At 36.4% G+C, this 19,642-nt stretch overlaps 1 protein-coding gene across 1 annotated transcript; it reads right to left on the bottom strand.

Moving 5' to 3' along the window:
- Nucleotides 1–5,448: 5,448 nt before the first annotated feature.
- On the bottom strand, nucleotides 5,449–18,785 carry dthd1 (death domain containing 1). Its single transcript, XM_055229244.1, has 9 exons — nucleotides 18,703–18,785; nucleotides 17,682–18,012; nucleotides 16,368–16,547; nucleotides 15,329–15,579; nucleotides 13,682–13,840; nucleotides 9,087–9,376; nucleotides 7,353–7,615; nucleotides 7,217–7,274; nucleotides 5,449–5,762 (listed from the first exon to the last, which is right to left on the bottom strand). The coding sequence occupies exons 1-9, from the start codon at nucleotides 18,783–18,785 to the stop codon at nucleotides 5,449–5,451; spliced, it is 1,929 nt and encodes a 642-aa protein (XP_055085219.1).
- Between the last annotated feature and the right edge of the window lie 857 nt (nucleotides 18,786–19,642).

Here is a 19,642-nt window from a genome sequence, read left to right on the forward strand (position 1 = left end):
GGTGGAACAGAGTGTTTTCAGTTTGAGAAAAGAACACAGCCTTAATATGCAGGGTTTGTGGATTAAACATGTGTGAATGCAACAAAATGCAACTCCAATGTATGTTTTTGATAAAGAACATTATAACAGATTTAAAAAAATAATGTAATATGGGCCCTTTAATCACTATCAGTTCTCTGCTAAATAAAATGAAGTCTGGTAATGACCAAAATCTGCACAGAACAGCGGGATTCTAACCACTCCACTTATTGCATTATGGCATCCTCCCACTAGGTGTGCCAAGCCACTACATGCCAGGACTCCTATTATCTTTTATTGAGAAGCAGAATGCAGGTGTTATTGCTATTGGACAGGTGTCATTTCCCAAGTTGCAATAGTATTGTCACCAGGATTCCCATTTAGGCCGTGCAAGTGACAATAAAGACACTTATATTATCTATTAGACTACACTGGCTGAGAAAGCAAAGGGGCTATATCTGAAGGATGGTTGAGATGCATCATACTACTTCCAATGTTTTTTTATTCTGTTCTATGTGTTTATATGTATTTAGACATGGCTGTTTCCGTTGTAAGGATGTTCATTTCTCGTGTAAGTGTCAAAGGGGAAGATGAATTTGAAGCATAAAGACAGAAATATTAAAAGATCATACTGCATATTGGACTCAAACTTTAAGTATTTTAGTTGAGTAGAAACTATTGTGACAAATCCCAATTTTTTTTTTCTAATAAACTGAAAAGCTACTTGCTAGTACTTACTATCATTACTTACTTATCAATGCCAGAATTTCTTTACAAATAGCTTAATATCTGACTAAAATATTTGCTGAAAAGCCAGAGACCAACAAAAGCCTGTATAAACTTCTTGGTGAAGCTTAAAACAATAAAACAAAAAAACAAAACAAAAACAAAACAACAATCAGTGTCTTTAAAGGTCCTATATTACACAAAATGGACTAATGTGAACTTTTAGTCATGTTAGAATATTGGTACCTCATCAAAAACATCCCTGGAGTTGTTTTTGAGGACTTTGCTATTGATTTTCATATAGGCAACATGAACGGCACAGTTATGAGCTCTCCAGAAAGGAAAGGTGGAAAGTCCTGAGATTGGTTTGCTTTGAGTTTTTAGATGAGTGCGTATCAAAATGTGATGGCAGATCTGGTCTACATAGGCCTCGTTCACCTTAGCAAGATATACATGTAAATTAATGTAATGTATTGCTAAATGTGGACTCTTTTTGCTTTTCCTACAAAAAAAATACCAGTAGAAATAATTCAAAAATGCAATATATGTGATAAATATTACATGTAATAAAATACATATCTTGAATTGTTTTTCTTGAGATTAGTAAACGTAGTTAGTTATGTTACTTCAATAAAGGTTCAGATACTGGAACAAAAAAACCCTCAAGTAAAAGTAGAAGTATGTCTACTTAAGTAAAAGTATTAAATTAAAAGTATCTGTTTAATAATGTACTATAAGATTAAAAGTAAAAGTATTTTAAAGAGTATTTTAGAACTATTAACGCATCAAATAAAGTGATTTTGATAAATAATTTGACTGATTTTAAGTGATTCAAATGATTACTTAATCTTTCTAGCTGCTTTGGTGTATTTCTGTATTTGGTTTGCTCAAAGTTGGGAAATTAAACGTGCTGAAAATAAGTCTCAGCCATTTCAGCAGGTAAGTAATGAAAGTAACAGTAATGAAAAATATGGTTACTTTTCAGTCCAGATCAAAAATGTAGTAGATAGTACAGATACTACTCCACTACTCCCAAATGTAGTGAAGTAAAAGTAAAAAGCATCCAATTAAAAACATTTTAATTGGATGTTCATATGTAGTTAAACTGTTCCGAGTATGTTTTGCCCTTAAAATAACATATAACCTACCTTGAACATACAACATGAATCTGCTTCTGAAGACTAGTCTGTTTCTTTCTCCAGTCTCCACAGCGTGTTAGCATGAGGCAAGCCTGAGATTTGACCCCTCCTTGTGTTTGTTGGAGCAGCTTGTCGTGCCCTCTATTTTCACTCATCTCAGGTTTCACCGGCACCGTAGAACATGGATCCATACTGCCGGTGTAGCTCCCTGTCAGTAATTCAGGAAGACAGTAAAAATCCAATTTGTTCATATGCCATTTCAGATCAAGATTAGACGTGTTAACAGCGTAGAGGCAACTTGGGAATGGTTCTTGGTGATCAGAAAATGAATGTGTGTAACAGTATTGAGAGAGATTCAAGTAACAATATCAAAGCTCAAAATGCTCTTTTCTACCTTGTGATGTCATGAAGTGGTAGTTTTCAAATTAACAGCTACATTTTAACTTTTGTTCAGTGGAGATTGAAATTCCGGAATCATCTAAATTATTCCAGTGAATGAAATGATTTTGTTCAAAAGCGATTGGCAATTCCAGGGCTGAAATTATAGAAATGATTTTGGTCAAGGTGGAGCACTTCCTGTATTACCACATGACATCACAGCCTAAATATGCAGGATATGTGAGTTAAACATGAGGAAACATTATAACACAGATCAGAAAATAGCGTAATATGGACTCCGTAAACTCTTTTAATTAACAAAACTTTAAAATCTGTGTGGTTGGTAGATAGTGATTAACTGTGATTTCCAACAAGAGATAATCTTAAGACAAAAGTTTTTATTCCCCATAGTTTTAAGTCATTAGAACCAGTTTCAGCCAAGTTTCTGAAATCCCAAGCTAATTAATAGATTCTCATCACTGAACTCTCTCTGCTTCAGTGCTCTGCTGACAATATGTGTGTGGGCAAATGCTTTCAAGTAATAACGTGTATTCTCCTTCTGTAAAGTGGGTCCCCTGGGTTGGTATCTCTCCATTTTAGATAGGACAGTGCATATGTTCCTTCACGTCTGCCGTACAATCTTAATGACATTTTATTATTTCTATCTTGACAGCTCCAACCCAGCCATCTCAGTGCTCAACAATTCCTGTCTTAGCCACAAATTCGAGCTGACGAAGTGAACGATGAAATATACAAAGCTGTTAATCAATTTTGCCTCAACATGGGATATCTCTGCCTCATCAACCCCCTTTCCTTACAGATGACCTCCCAGAGTGCCTTGCTGCATGGCCTTTTCAATAATGTAGAGGGGAAAGATAAAAAAAAAAAGTAAGAGAAGAAACGATTTCCTGGCTCTGCGGGAGATCTTTGGGTGACATTTACCTTTGGTGTGAGTGTGTTTGACGGCTTGATGCTACACTAATGATGTCCCTCTCTGGTGCCCTCTTGAGGTTCAAAATTGCGACTGCGATAAGCCAGGGAGACGGACAGGTCTTTATTAAGTACAAGTGTGGGCTGAGGAACAATGAAAGGGCTGAATGCAGAATAGATTTGAGTGACACGTGGTCTTGTTTAATGCAATACCTGGTACACTTTCTTGCCTCATTAACTTGGTTCCTGCTCGCGGCGCAGGGGGGCTCCACAGGGGGACGCTGCACACACATATCTGCGCCACACACAGGAGAGCCTGACTGAGGGTGCTCAGAATGTCACACAGCAGGAGGACGAGAGGAGGACGAAAAGGCACACAGCAAATCCAAATGGCAGGAGAGGCTGGACTGTCAGATGGGGAACTGTAACAACATTACAATTCTAATTCTAGGGGTGGAATGTAAGGAAGTAAAAGTGGTAAAATACTATACTTAATTACAAATTTTAGTTATCTGTATTTTACTTATGTAGATTTTAATGTGGATACTTTTTGCTTTTACTTCAGAACATTTGAGGGCAGGTATCTGTCCTTTCTATTCCACTGCATTTTTGAACAGGACTGAAAAGTAAAAGTATTTTTCATTACCTGCTAAAAAGGCTGAAGGTTTATTTTCAACACATTCATAGTTTGAGCAAAGAAAGTACACAAATAAAAACAGCTTAAAAAAACAAGAGATTGATTCAGTTTGTTTCTACTGAACAAAATTCAGCACAAATCTTTGTCAAAATCACTACATTTGAAGCCTTTTAAGATCTCAAAATATGCAAAAAATACTTGAACTTTTTACTCTTTAAGTACATTTTTAAACAGGTACTTTAATACTTTTACTTAAGTAGCAAAATTGAGTACTTCTTCCATCCTTGATTGTGCTCTTGTGAAGTAAAAAACTGCTACAAAACTCCATACGCAAATTGTACCAGTCCTTCACCTCAACAAACTTGTATTGATGTGGCTTTAATGTCAAAACTAAAATTATAGGCTAACCTTTTGTTTTGTAGTTTTCCACTTTGAAAATCTCAGAAACCGAGGACCATGTGAGACCCGCAGAGCTATGATTCACTTCAAATTAATCATTTATCTTGGCATTTACAGCTGCTTCAAGCTAAAATGTAAATTCAAGCTGGCGCTGGCCAGAGGTCAAGTTTAAAAGTACCTGAAAAGTTCATGAGAATAACAGGAATTCTGCAGCTAGTAGCCATATCTTTTTGTTTGTTGGTGTTTAGAAGTCCTCTGATCCCTGTGGCGGTAAATTGCCTGCACAGAGATACACTACCCATAATCCATTTCATGATTAAGATGGTCACCATAACTACAAACTTAGAGGTAACGAAAAATATATCAACCTTAAGTTAGAACTACTTTAAAATGATGTTCTGTGATCAGTGGAAGGGGACTGGAAAAGTATAATCTTTGCTTCCTCGATCCCCTTTTCAAACCATGCCTGTGTGTATTAGTTACTTCCCTCTTCTGCTAAAATGGATCATCAAATTATGCCATATTGTGCAGTAACAGACAGTTGAATAGAAGGTTATGTACAAACAATAAAAGAATATCTCAGGGTTGGTAAAAGTAGAGTGACCTCTACTGGCTAAAATTGGAACTCCCATTGCTATTTCTAGAAAAAGGTATAACTGACAACTGTCACAATGGACAAGTCAGGCATAAACAAATCCAGAGCTATCACAAAATATTGAACTATTTGTGTTGAGTGCATTTAAACTGCTTCTTCACTTACCTATGCTTTTTTACAGTTTACAAGAATATATAACTGAGACATGAACATAACTAATAACATAACCTTTTTATAGTATTATTGCATTACATGTTGTCCCGTTGTACTCTCAAATATTCTGTACAAACTACTTCAAAGTCTATATTATATATTAGTTATGATGTTCAGTATTCTATCTGATAATATCAAATTGGACAGTATTAGGTTACTAGAAAGTCCCAAATAAATAAAGCTTACTCAACAGCGACCTGAGAGAAAATGCATTATTATACTGTTAATATATAAAGTTTGAATAAGATCAGGTCATTGAGACTTAAAAACTACTTGGATTATTTATCCCACACTACTGACAATTGACTGTGTATACTCCCACAGTCCACTACTGACCCCTTGTGGCTCTGTAATAACATTGCCATTACTTTACCTAATTATTCTCACTATTCATCCCATCTCTCTTCTGTGTTCTAAGCTTCCCCTGAGGCCTGGCTGGAGTTCGCAGTCTGTCTGAGCAGAAGTTCCCTGGCCAGATCCGGTCTGCCGCTCTTGGCTAAGCAGTGGGCCAAATGATTGACGTTGGACTGGTGCGGAGAGGCGGGCAGAGCTCTTCTCCACATGAGCAGGAGGTGGAGGGCCTGTCCGGACAGACTGTTACCCGCTCGGAGCTTCACGAGCTGGGCCGAGCTCCGACGCAGACGCAGGGACACAACCAGCCGGGACAACTCCTCCGCCGAAAGCTGCTCCGAGATCCAGAGCAGAAGGGAGTCGGACAGGGAGTGAGCTGGAAAAGATGGAGTAGGAGATAGCCAAAGTAATGTTGTCATGATACTAAAATTTCAAACTTAATTTCGATACTAAGGAATAGACTCGATACTCAATACCGATTCCCATACCACGATGATGATAAAGCAGTCTTTATTTAGATTTTCAACTTAATAATAGCATACACAATGATAGAACTTTCTTTTAAATGACCATGTGGTGTTAAATATCTGTGTAATCCCTCTGTCATCCAGGTATGTTCCATAGTGGTCCATGGGCATACATTAGTCTCTGGGGTCTTATACTTGTTCTGATGCAGCTCATGAGCTACTCAAGAAAGATTTATGTCCTGTGAATTTGACTTTCGATAGCATTGATACCTACCTTCTTAATTAATTAACTCATAACCATTCACTGATCGGTGCATGCAGACTATAGATTGAAAATGAGGGTGAATTGTATGGCCAATTTCCAGTTTTTTAGAGCAAATATACTACCCAACTGAACTACTGCCAGCTTTGTGAAATAGGGCCGGGTGACTATGAAATACATCACAGGGAACCATATCGATTCAGACAAGGTAGATACTTGTACTCGGGATAAAAGGACATCTGGCTCGAACTATTTCATCCTTCTCTCAAAAGTAAAAGCAATGGACATGTAATATCAGTGAAAATAAAATTCAAAGGACGTTATCAAGAAAGAATGGTTATATACATTTATTATAATACAGTAGATTGGGCAATAAACTGCTATAGAAAGAGTAAAATACAAACTTTTGTTTTAAAATGACACTTATCTGTTTTGCAAATGAATTCTTCTCGTAATCGCAATGTTGCCAACTACAGTTAAATTAGTTTGTTGCCCAAATTCATTATAGTGCTTTTTACTCATTTTCAAGATTGTGTTATTTATTCCCCCTCTGACATCATACTGTGATTAGGTATTAGGTAGGTGTTGTTGTCATGATACTAAAATTTAATTTCAATACTAAGGAATAGACTCGATACTCAGTACTAATTCTGATAGCACGGTGATAATAAAAACAGTCTTTATTTAGACAATAGAATGTGATTTTTAATGTTGAATTATATTACCATGTGGTCTTATATCTGTGTAATCCCTCAGTCATCCAGGTAGGTTCAATAGCGGTCCATGGTGTATACTATGTGTCTTATACTTGTTCTGATACAGCATCATTCTAAAGCTATTCAGGCAAGGTTTATTTCTTTCCTGTGAATGTGACTTTTTTTTAGTATTGATACTTGTTCAAATGAGTATCTAATTTCGATACTAGTTGTAGTATCAGTTACCATCTGATTTTCAATACTTTCGACAAACCTAGTGGTTTATGATTCATTCACCTAGTAGGAGTTAGCCCAGAATGCCCAGTGCATAGTTCACTAAAATGTCTCAATATCTGTGTAAATAAAGTGCAGAAAAAGTTGTGGATTCTCTGGGTATAAAACTTACTTGTATCTTCACAAATCTTCACCTGAATTATACTTGGCTGACTAATATTCTTTGCTTTCTGAAATAAAATGAAAAAATCTTGTTAATCTGAGTTGAATTTGACCAGTTATTGAAGAAAAGGTGAACTCTGTGGTACCTTGGGGAGTGTGAGAGGCAGCTTACAGATGGGATCTCCCAGCAGCTTCATGTTTACAGACCCTGGACAGCCACATGACCCGTCACATGACCAGTCCAGCTGACCTCTGCTCACCTTATGGAACATAGCCGTGCCCTTGTAGTGGCTAGAACTGTGGTTTCCAAACGGGTCCACTACACAGAGGCGTACGTGGAGGTGATTGGTCCTCTGGCTGTGAAAGGCAATCCACTCAGGCTTGTGCTCATTATGGGAGTTAAGAGCCCCTATAACATGAAGGAGTCAATATTTTAAAAGCATATTACGTAGGTTTTCTGGTGGGCTTTTTGCCACCAGCTTTTCTCGATAGAAATGTTACTGTCTTGCCTGGAATGTTCCACAGTCTGGCATCAAAGTGATTTATCTCACATTTATTCAATTACAAGTGTTAAAATGAAAACAATGAAAGACATACATTCTTAGTGTGAGAATGTTACCACAGATCTCTAACTTGGCCTGATGGTGTACCGATCGGTTCTGCTTTAATAGAATCATGACTTTTTATAGAATCTTGACTGTGTAGGACAGTAATGAATTCAAATAAAAATATTAACTCCTTTTAGGCAACCCCTGGTATGTCTAGAGACTGTAGGAAGAGGTTATTGTTTTTCATGTGCAAAACCAATACACAAAAATCAACAATTTGAAGTGTTGCTTTAATCGAAAGGAATCATTGTCACTTTTGTATGGACAATGGCTTTAATGTTTTTTATTCATTTTGTGTGTAAAAACAGGTCTTCTATCAGACAGTTCCCCCAAAGGAAAATTCTATATGTTTTGAGGAAGAAGGTCAAAGCAAATATGATCAATACAGCACTCTTTTGTGGCCTGTGCCTCCACAAGCCTCTGATGTCTTCTGTTTATTGCACAGGCTGCTGAGTAGGAGGGAGGACAGACAGTTTCTGATCAGGGCTGCTAACTGGAACATTGTAGATCTAAAATGTTTTATCACTGGTGCATCAAACACATACAGCAAAATGCATACAATATGGGAATGGGGTGGTATGAAATCTCCATCTCCGTAACCATGACCAAAGATACTAAAGTGTATTGTGCATGACCATGATGTTATCATTTGCGAATATGGAACGCAATATTCATCTAAAACAATTTAATAAAAGAAGCAAGTCCGCCAACTTCTGCATTATAAAACAGCAGTGCCCAATGGGAGCTGACGTTGCTGTAAACGTCATCTCAACAAAGATCCATACAATTCTCAGCACCTCCGATGGATAGTTGCACATCACGCTAAAAAGTAGCAGATTTTTTTGTTCATTTGTACCAAAATAACTACATGACACTGTCAAATTGCTAGAGGCTACATGCATCACTAATTAAGAGAGTTGTGTTGGGAGTTGATCAGCAATACGCCATCTTGAAAATAAGTGACAGAGATTGCTCAAACAAGCATGAATCACTCCAAATACAACTTCAAGAGGGTGAATGAGAAGGGGAAGCCATAACATTGTTAAAAGCTCTGAAAAGTCAATTTTGCATAATAATGCTTTAAACTTAAACTATCAATTACCATGGCAAAACAGCAAGCTTACAGGTTTATGTACTAGGATAGGCATACATGAATTTAAATAGATTTTTGGCTCTTCCTTGGTTATTTATATTTGTGGGTGTAATATAATAATTAAAAAAAATATATATTAACTTTTATAGAAATGTAAAAATATATTTCCTGCTTTTTACCCTCCGAGCTGATGTTCCCACTGAAGTGCAGCAGCAGTCGGTCTCCCTCATACATTGTAATCTCCAATGAGCAGCCAGTGGTGCTGCTGAATCCCTGGGCCTTCAGCTTGGACAGTTCCCAGGTCAGATCTTTACTCAGCACCACGGCAACCATCATGGCGTGGGGGTCTTCGTTTTGCTTTAGAATTACTATGACAACCGTGTGGCAATACACAGCCTCCTCTAGATCCTGAACCAATGAGACAAGGTGGCAAGGACTTAGTGTTGAGAGGAGACGAACTACGAGGAGCCTGCAAGAAATGGAACAGTTGAGATTAAAATGTTTTTTTCTAGTATACATGGAACAATAAACGAGTTCTTGGGTCTAGTCACTTATAGAAAAGATCTGGTACAACATTTTTTGCTAAAGTCATGCTAAAATGAATGAATATTTAATCATCAGGCAGTGGATAGAGAGATGCTGGTGGATGTCACTGACAACATGTTAAAAACTACACAAATAAAATGAATATTTCACTGGAGAACTTCTGTGTTTAGAAAGAGGGATGTTTGTGTCTCAATGCTAATGCTAATGGTAATCTTGAAGCATAATAAATATTAAAATACCACCACAAACTGAAGTGAACTGTATTTTACATATAAAAATAATTGGGTAGTCTTTATTTTCCATCCATTTGTCTTTATTTTAATGAATTATTTTTTTTGGAATAGTTTGTTTATTTTATGTTTTCCAATTTTAATAAAGATGACTGTTAGCTTTGAGACACTGTGAGCTAGCTAGCATACTGCTGTGCATAGAGCCTATTGGGCAATACTGTTCAGGAGATTAAATTTGCACTTTGCGATTATGTTAATTCTGACTTAAGAAGTGTTCCACCCTGTAATTCATGGCATTTGTGTCCTAAATCCATAGTGCCTTTTCCCTAAAGCCTTAAGTAAAGTAAAGCTGGATTCTGGTGCTCTACTTTGGAGTCATGGGAATATGCTGTTTTGTACTTAACGCCACCACAAATAACAAAGGATACATGGGAGAGTCAGATTGGTAAGTAAATGTTGTCTTTCTCTGTTTAATAATAAGTGTCTAGGAATTTGCAAGTGTTAGTAAGAAGCACTATTGTAAAACGAATCAGTTAGGGTCTGGTAAAAAAGTTGGGTATATCTATATTTAATTAAGTATTATATTTAATGATATAAAGTATGTAGTTTTGAATATTTGAAGTAAGAAGCACAAAAACGTGATCCAAGTGCAGTTGCAAAACCATTATAGTTATGAAGTTAGAATAATATTTAGGTTCTTTAAAAATAGTTCAAAGACCAATTTATGAACTTGATACAGAAACGTTTAATACAAGACATCATGATTGTCTAAAAACTGGCCACATTAGAACTGAAATGGTGGAAAAAGCTTTCGGTTATTTTGCGTCACAAAAATAGAATACATTTCAAGGACATACAAAACTGTATACATTGGTGCCAGTAATGCACTTTAATAATGTGGTGATAAACATTTATAATCACACCTGCTCCTATTTTTAATGTTTTAAATGGACCTAAGTCATTATTTATTTTGTTTGTGTCGTTCTGTATTTTAACAGGATAAATGAAAAAAAATGAAATGTATTTGTTAATATTTTGGGCATTTATTCTTTTTCATTCAAGATTAATTTCTGAGCTGCTCACAATTTAAGACCCCATATGCTGAAACTGCCGTTGGAAGTAGCTGTCCAGAAGTAAGTTTCAAAGGATTTCTCTAGTATACTATTAATACACAGCACTTTTATAGCTCTATACTGTAAAGCAGGGACAATGTATTCTTGCTGCTTTATGTGATCGGGGGTCTCCTGATGACTGTGACTGCAAGTGGTCAGTGTTTGGACATGGCGTTACAGAGAGCCCGGCACCCAGCTAACCTCACGGCACTGTACAACTCACTGTTTAGACCGAAAGGCAGCAGACAAGCCCCAAATGGCGTAAGAAGGCTATTTATTACTATGCTTTAAAATGCCTATAATTACACTATTTTCTGATCTATGTTATAATGTTGTTTCCTCATCTCAAAACATACCTGGAGTTGTGTTTTGTTTCATTCACAAAACCCTGCATATTTAGGCTGGGTTCTTCTCTCAAACTGAAAACACTCCGTTCCACCTTGTGATGTCATGTGGTAATACAGGAAGTGCTGGGTTTTTTAAATTCCATACACTTTCACTAGAATCATTTGGATAATCTTAGCTCTGGAATTTCCAATCTCTGCTGAACAAAAGGTAAAAGATAGTTGTTAACGTGAAAACTACCACTACATGACATCACAAGGTGGAACAGAGCATTGTGAGCTTGTGAAGCAGACAGACTAATAATACTGGGTTATTCAAACATGTGTGAATGAAACAAAACACAGGTCCAGGTATGTTTTTGAGGAGGTAACATATATAACATATAATATAGCTTAAAGCTCACAAGAGTCAGTTTTTCATACTATCATACCTTTATGTTTAATTCCCAACTGTCCTTTTTATTAAGGCAATTGCTACGCAGAAACGGCTCTACTTCACCAAAAGGTATTGATTTCTGCTTAAAATTATTAATATATTTGGTACAGTGCTTCCAATTTTAACTTATTTGCTTTAGCCTTTGCAGTTTACTCAATATACAAAGGAAACTCCAGGAACCACCTTGTGTTATATTGACATTGTTATCTTTACCTGATGCTGTTCAGAATGAAACAACTCCAGCTAACTGTGTTCCAGTGAAAAGGTACGTAGTTTAAAGGTCCCATATTAAACAAAATGGACATGCGTGAGCTTTAAGCCATGTTATAATGCTGTTACCTCCTCAAAAACATACCTGGACCTGTGTTTTGCTTTATTCACACATGTTTGAGTAATCCTTTATTATTAGCCAGTCTAAATCTCTAAAGCTCAAAATGCTCTATTCCACCATGTGATGACTTGTAGCTTTAATTTTCAGGTTAATAGTTATCTTTTACCTTTTTTTCAGTAGAGATTGGCTGAAATTATCCAAATGATTCTAGTGAAGGTGTACGGTGTTTAAAAACACAGTGGAGCACTTCCTGTATTACCGCACAACATCACAAGGTGGAACAGAGTGTTTTCCGTTTGAGAAAAGAACTCTGCTAAATATGTAGGGTTTGTGCGTTAAACGTATGAATGAAACAAAACACAACTCCATGTATGTCTGTGTTGAGGAAACAACATTATAACAGATAAAAAATGCATAATATGAGCCCTTTAAACAATCTATTATCTGTAATGGCTTAAACTGTGCAGCTAATTTACTCTTACTTACTGTTCTGTGGCTCTATTTAGGATTTATTATATCTTCCTTTACCGTGTGAGCCGCCAGACAGTTTTCACTGTGTCAATAGGAGGCGATAGAGGGAAAGTCAAATGTTTCATTCCCTCAAATTGGCAAAAATGGCTATTGGAGTTTTGCAGTGAGGCACGCAGACAAGGAAATTTGGTAAGAAAAAATATGTTTTTTTTTGTATCGTTTACTGTAAATGAAGCTTTTTAAACTATCATATTGCTATATTTTTTTTAGATTTTTCTGTTTGTGGGAAAATTCGACAGACAAAATTACACAAGGCAGTTATCTACAATTCCTACTATGAGTACATCAAGAAATCCTTCAAGATTAACGGTTGTACTCTCTGCCATTTTTGTAGTTTTTGTTTGGGTGTACCTGCCTTATATCTCTATTTGTCTCATTATTTATATAAGCTCAAAGCTACAGCAAAATAAGCTTTACGGTTAGCTAAACTTGCAATGTCATTCCCTAATAATGTAAATGTACTAGGTAAAGAGGGGATATTTTACTTTTATGGGGTATTAACTGCTAACACATAACATATTAAGATCATATTTAGTTATCTTTTATTGTTTTTGAAAAGGCTATATAAACAATGTATTAACATGTTTTATCAAGTTTCTCTCTCTGAGTCTCCCGTCCCTTTGCTCTCTGCGCTACATCGCTCCTCCTTTAGAGCGCTATCACAACACACTCAGTGCTCATCCTGCTAATGAAACTACTGCACATCAGGTTTGAGAAGTTGTTGTGTACAGTGTTGTATCATGCTTTTGTATATTTATGGAGAATTGTCGTGTGGGAGCATGGATGTCGTAGGCTTGTGGGTGGAGCATTGCACAGAATCTTATAGCTAACCATAAGGACAGTTTGAATAATGCCCAAGAGATAGCTAAATTACTGAATCATGCATGTTTTTGATGAGAGAACAAAATTAGAACGTAGTAAGAAGATAGATTTTTTTTTTTTTTGCATAATACCCCGTCTTTAATAAAGTTGGCTTTTCCTTAACTACAAATTCATTTATATATTAAACTGTATAAAAATCTGTCTATGACTTTTTGGTTGTGCAATATACTGCCAGGTTCCCTCTTCACCCGCAACTCAAGAAGAAAAATATCCTCAACAATACTACAATATTACTGTACTCTCTCCCCCCCGGGCCTAGACCAGATTTTTATAACTTTAAAATTCAATAGAGGCAACAGAAATGTAATTTTCCTAGACTGGGTGGCAATTTACGACCAATCTGGCATAGTTTGGATTCTAACCTGTCAAAGTTCTCTGTCAGTTCAAATGACACCAGGCCTTTTTGCTGGTTCCTGACGGCAATTTTCTCCAATGAGCTCCACTGTTGATCTCTGTACCCAAGAAGAACTAGGAACTCATTGTGAATCTCTTTAGTTGACTTTGCACAATCAGGGAGCATCCTGAAAAAGAATACAGAATAACAGTACATTATATGATACATTTTGTTTTCTTTCAGTGACAAGCCGCTGAGTTGTAATTTATTTGTGGGTTGTCATTGCCCCCTAATGGTCATCTAAAGGTATTACAAGTAAGGATTGCATGCTTCTTTAAAAGGAGAAGAGAAACTAAGCAACAACATATTGTGACATTTGAGACACTGAAATAGTGAATGAACACAATTGGTGAATCACAAAGGCTATCTTGTCTAAATCTGCAAAACAACTGCTGATTCTGTGGTTTCAATCTGTACAAACATGTTCCGACAGGTGATTCCTACTACTAAAACATAAATCGTAAATCTAATCACAATTACTGTGCTTGCAAAATTTAATTACATATTGCTACCAAATTGTTTAGGCCTACTATATTTATCCTAAAACTGTTTTAGGGAACTATATACTTTTATACGTAATTAGCCTACATTTTTGCTTCTGTTATTCCTGGCTGCGGTTACATGTGCATGCAAAATCAGCTTATTAGCAGATTTATCGAGTTACTATTAACCATTATCACATGTAAACAGCTAAATCAACTGATTTATTTCTTATCATCGTCACTCACACATCAGAGTTTATGGTTTGCGGATCATTTAATCGATATAATCAGACAGTAATCAGATGTTTGTGTGCATGTAACCACAGCGAGTGAAATGAAACTGTCTCAGATACTGTGAGGATGGGAAGTCTTTTAATACTTGCAACACTGTATAATTAGTATACTGAACTGTATATTGACGGATTATGGTATACTGAAGGAAATTAAAACTGCTCCAAAAAGTTACAATACAGTGCATTGCCACTATATATTACTAATAAATAACACTGCTTATGACTATTTTCTTTATATCAGAGTTGGGCAAACATTTATTTATTTATTTACTTGACAGGGACACTACATAATAAATGTATTGCACAGACCAGGTTTAGCTACAAGCTAATTTTCATCTGTAGTCCCTGGGCAGAGGCAAAGTGACAGCAGGTAGTGACTAGTGTGCAGGTACTTCATTAAATGGCTCATGTAACATTTAAAGATCCTATATTACACAAAACTCTCATGAGCTTTAGGCCATGTCATAATGTTGTTACCTCCTCAAAAACATACGTGGAGTTGTGTTTTGTTTCATTTGCACAAGTTTGAGTAACTCTTTATCATTGGTCTCTCTACATCTCCAAAGCTCAAAATGCTCTGTTCCACCTTGAGAAAAGAACTCAGCCTAAATATGCAGGGTTTGTGTGAATGTAACAAAATGCAACTCCAGGTATGATTGTGATGAGGAAACAACATTATAACATAGATCAAAAAATTGTTTAAATATGGGCCCTTTAAAATACAGCTAAAAAACAAATGCCAACAACTCATCACCAGCAGAGGGAGCAGCTCATGAACACTCCAAATCCAAATTTACAAAGTGAAACATATACATTATTTGCAGATCACTAATGGCTGACCTTATACTGCTTGCAGAATCCCATTTTGAGGCAGTGGTCATGTGTTGACTATAGCACTGCACCATCTCTTCTAATGCTCTGGTCTTCTGTTTGGGCTTCGGTGCACACGGGAGAGTGATGGTGAGGGCTCTCCTTAAGGGCTGGCATAACGGATGTGTCAAGTACAGAATGGGACTGGTAGAGACTACTGCACGATATTCTTCACTCCTGGATTTTACAGCTGAAAGAAGGACCGCTTCTAAGGGCTGGAGCTAAGAAAAACAATATACCTATTACAAATCAGGATTTATTAAAGGTCCTATATAATACAAAATTGACTCTTGTTAGCTTTAAGTCAGTTATAATGTTTTTACCTCATCAAAAATATTATAACACGGACCAGAAAATGCCATAATATGGGACCTTTAATTAAACTATGCCAACTGCCAAGTGGGAGAACACAGTGGACCATTGTTTTCTTTTTAGTCAACTGAACATCTGTGAAAATGAGAGTCTGTGAATTTTAATTAGAATTATATCCACATACCAACCATATCTTCGGTTGTCTTTTTGCAACATATACAAACACAAATCTTCAAAATAACTACATTTGAAGCCTCATAAGACCTCAAAATCTGTGAAAAATACTTAGTACTTACTTTTTACTCTCTAAGAACATTTTTAAAAGGGTACTTTAAGGCTTCATTTACATAGACTGTTTTCATGTGATACTTTTACTTTTTTTTGCTCCGCTATAATTGTACTTAACAGTAACAGTAACAGTAACAGTACTTCTTCCACCACTGATCCTAATTAAACACTGGAGACTAGCAAGTAACACTATGCTATTAAAGAATTGTGTGGAATTTTCAATTAAACAAAAAAAAAAAAAAAACATCTATCAACTATCATGACATTACTGCTCCTACTGGGATCAAATATGAAAAAGAGAGAGAGAAAAAAATGTATACTAACACTGCTGCAACTGCTACCCTTATACTGACACACCAAAACTTATCAACATTACTTCAAAAGATCACATTACAATAAGATGCATTACCATTGCTTGTGCCATGACAGGAGCAGTGAAGGATCCTGGGAGATAATTAAGACAGATTCTTGAGTCCATTGATAATTTCAGAGAAAAACCCTTTCTGGGGACAGTGTAGTTTTCTCTTTTCAAACAAGAAACTACAGCAAACAGGCCAAGAGAGTACACCTTCACCTCTGCAAAGGAGCCCTGGAATCATAAAAACATAAATATTGATTACACTGGAAAAAGCGCATGCATAATCGTACATTTCTGTCAAGCGAAAACAAACTTTCTTCGTAAAGTTTTTGTGTCGCTGCAATATTTGACAGTTTGTGCTACTGTATGCGGCCATCTAAATATAGGGCTTGCAAAGAGGTATACATTTTGAGCTGTGTTGCAGTTCCTACAGGAATGTCAACGGTGTTAGGTGTTGTCAATCTGTAATCCCTCAGTTGTACAGGTCTGATCCGTAGCAAAAGAAAAGTTTAATTATGTCAACTGTCCAAAAGTTTTAGAGTAAAGACGTTTCGCTGCTCCTCCAACTGGTCTACACTGCCTTATAGCTGTGTGAAGGAAGGAGCTAACTACACTCAAGTTAACACACCTATTTGTTTACACTTTCTGTTTGTTAGCTAGGTTTATTGAACTAAACTAAATGTGAGTCTGTCTGGATAATTACTATATCGACTTGTCGTTCAATACATGGTAAGTAGAACAATATTTTTTGTAGTCAATATTTATCGTGAATAACTTTTCTTTGCACTACAGGGACATTTTTGGTTAATTTTTGCCTATACGATAAGATTTAAGCCATAAAATATTGAATTAATAACTCCTATGACTCATTACAGACCCAAACTAAGTACTAAAGTGTTTCATTCTGCTGTTTATTCATTGCAGCTCATGATTTTTTAACAATATTGTACATTTAGTTTTGGTGGTTTAAATCTGCTCTAATTTCAATATTATAGTTTATTGTATATATATTTACCTAAGCAATATATCGCACTTCAAAATTTGTTATTGTGATGAGCCTAACTAAGTGTGAACTGTGCCTGAGTCATATTTTGCATAATGGTTCAGACCCCTGCATCCTCTCGCACCTATTAGCATAATGGCTAGCACTATTGTTAACCTTGTTTTGATTTAGGTCTGAGGATGGAGTTATAAATAAATAAGGCCCTGAACGATTTTTTTACAAATTAAGGAAGTCTAGATTTAAGTGCATTTGGTGTAAAACAATACATAATAATAATAATAATAATAATAATAATAATAATAATAATAATAATAATAATAATAATAATAATAATAATAAAATCAGTACCTGAATGTACTTACCCTTTGCCCACCATAGTTGCACTCAGTCATTACCGGACACACGTAGCTAGCTCTCCTCTCCATATCCATCACCTTAACGGCGACGTCTCTGTAGTTGCCACGGTAGCGGGTGTAAAAGGGAATGACTACTGCGATAGGGAAAGACACGTGGGCGCCATCTTGGATCCTGAGCTGGATTACTCTGCTGACCAGCTCCTCTGACCCGGTCACCATGAAGCAGCTGAGGGCGTCCACTACGTCACAGTGTAGGGCCTGGGACACTCCAGCTGGGGCTCTGATGAAGCATGCATCTGGTATGAATGAATGATCACTGTCCAGATGCCCTGTCAGACTAAAGAAGAAATACACAATAACATGCATTGCAATAGAGTTTGGCTACTACTACTACTACTGCAACTACTACTTAACTATTTGCCTAGCTTTTGCATAAATTTGTTGATTAGTCTGTTAGTTCAAATATATGATTTGCAATGAAATAAACTGTGCTATAAACTGTCAAATATATTATAATTGCTCTTTAAATCTATTTTTTATTTTCTAGATCTGGATAACAAGAGCCAACCACAGATCTATGGGCCTGAGGTAGAATTACTGACAAATACATATATAGAGCCAGACTCTTGTGAAACCTGCAAATATATGACAGTCTTTGTCACTTCTGTTCATATTTCAGAATAATTAATTAGAGTCAGATAGCTAACAACAGACTAACTACTAACTTTCTAACTTGATTTCGATACTAAGGAATAGAACCGATACACAATGCCAATTCCGATACCACAATCATAATAAAAAACAGACAACAGAATGTGATTTTCAACATTAAACAATAGTAGTATTTTTATATTACCATGCGATGTTATATCTTATTCTGTCCTGTGAATGTGACTTTTTTAGTAGTGGTCAAGTGAGTATCCACTCTAGTTTCGATATTAGTTTAAATATTAATTAGTATATGATTTTCGATACTTTTGACAACCCTACATATTAGTCTCTAAAGATGTATGAAAGATAAACCTACCTAACAGTTATCCATTTTAGGTTCACTCCATCTTTCTTGTTACTGTCCTTGTCACTGGCTCCTCTGTCTGCTTCTAGGGACATACAGTCATTAGCAGCATGTTGACCTTTGACCTCCTGTTGTCCTGGATCTAATATTTCATCGGTGTCTGTTGTTGTGTTGAAGTCTGGTTGCTCTGATTCAGTTTCATCATCATATGTGGAGGGGTCATGAGCGGTCAAGTGCAGGTCGGCCGGTGGTGATGGAGTCTGTGATTGGCTGATAGAATTCTGGTGGGGCGGGTCAGCGTCTATGGGCTGGCAACACAGCAGCATCATTTCTTCATCCAAACGTTTTAGGATTGTGCTCAGTTTGTCCATAATAAAGTTAATGTCCTCACTGACACTCTGGAAGATGGTAAACAGGGAAGCATCTCTAGGATCTAAAGCAGAGAGAATTGTTAATACACATACATGACAAACTATTAGTGTTTATTTCGTGTTTAAAGGTACACAGTGGAACTTGTCTGATGGAGGGTCCAGTACCTGCTTGTCTCCATGAATATGTTATTATATTGCCAGTTATGTTCTCTACAGTATGGTGTTAATTAAACATATCGTTCAACATGGACATTAGCCGGTGGCTTGGTAGGGTTACAGGTCAAATCTGTGGAGAGGGAACCCTGCTCACAGTCATAGTGTGTGTTTTCCAAGGTACTTCTTTAGCACTAATACACCTGCAATTGCATCAGTGGTGGAAGGTGACAAAGTAAAGTAGTAAAGTGCTTTAGTTAAGTAAAATTTTTCAGTGTCTGTACTTTAATTAAGCAAATTTAACAGTGGGTACTTTTTACATTTACTTTACCTTTTGAGAGCAGAGCATCTGTACTTTCTACTCCACTACATTTTTTTTTAACTGGGCGTAAAAATAAAAAAGCACTTTTCATATGATTTGAGGAGTT

The sequence above is a fragment of the Periophthalmus magnuspinnatus genome, chromosome 18 (assembly GCF_009829125.3).
Source record: "Periophthalmus magnuspinnatus isolate fPerMag1 chromosome 18, fPerMag1.2.pri, whole genome shotgun sequence".
Lineage (NCBI taxonomy): Eukaryota > Metazoa > Chordata > Actinopteri > Gobiiformes > Gobiidae > Periophthalmus > Periophthalmus magnuspinnatus.

What these genes read in the sequence shown, in the direction of transcription:
- dthd1 (XM_055229244.1), bottom strand. Translation starts at nt 18,785, where the DNA reads ATGTCCCTAGAAGCAGACAGAGGAGCCAGTGACAAGGACAGTAACAAG. An exon ending in GATTCTGCAAGCAGTATAAG is followed by an intron (nt 13,841 to 15,328) that starts GTCAGCCATTAG and finishes ATTCTTTTTCAG; the next exon opens with GATGCTCCCTGATTGTGCAA. An exon ending in TGGGAACATCAGCTCGGAGG is followed by an intron (nt 7,616 to 9,086) that starts GTAAAAAGCAGG and finishes TTCATGTTATAG; the next exon opens with GGGCTCTTAACTCCCATAAT.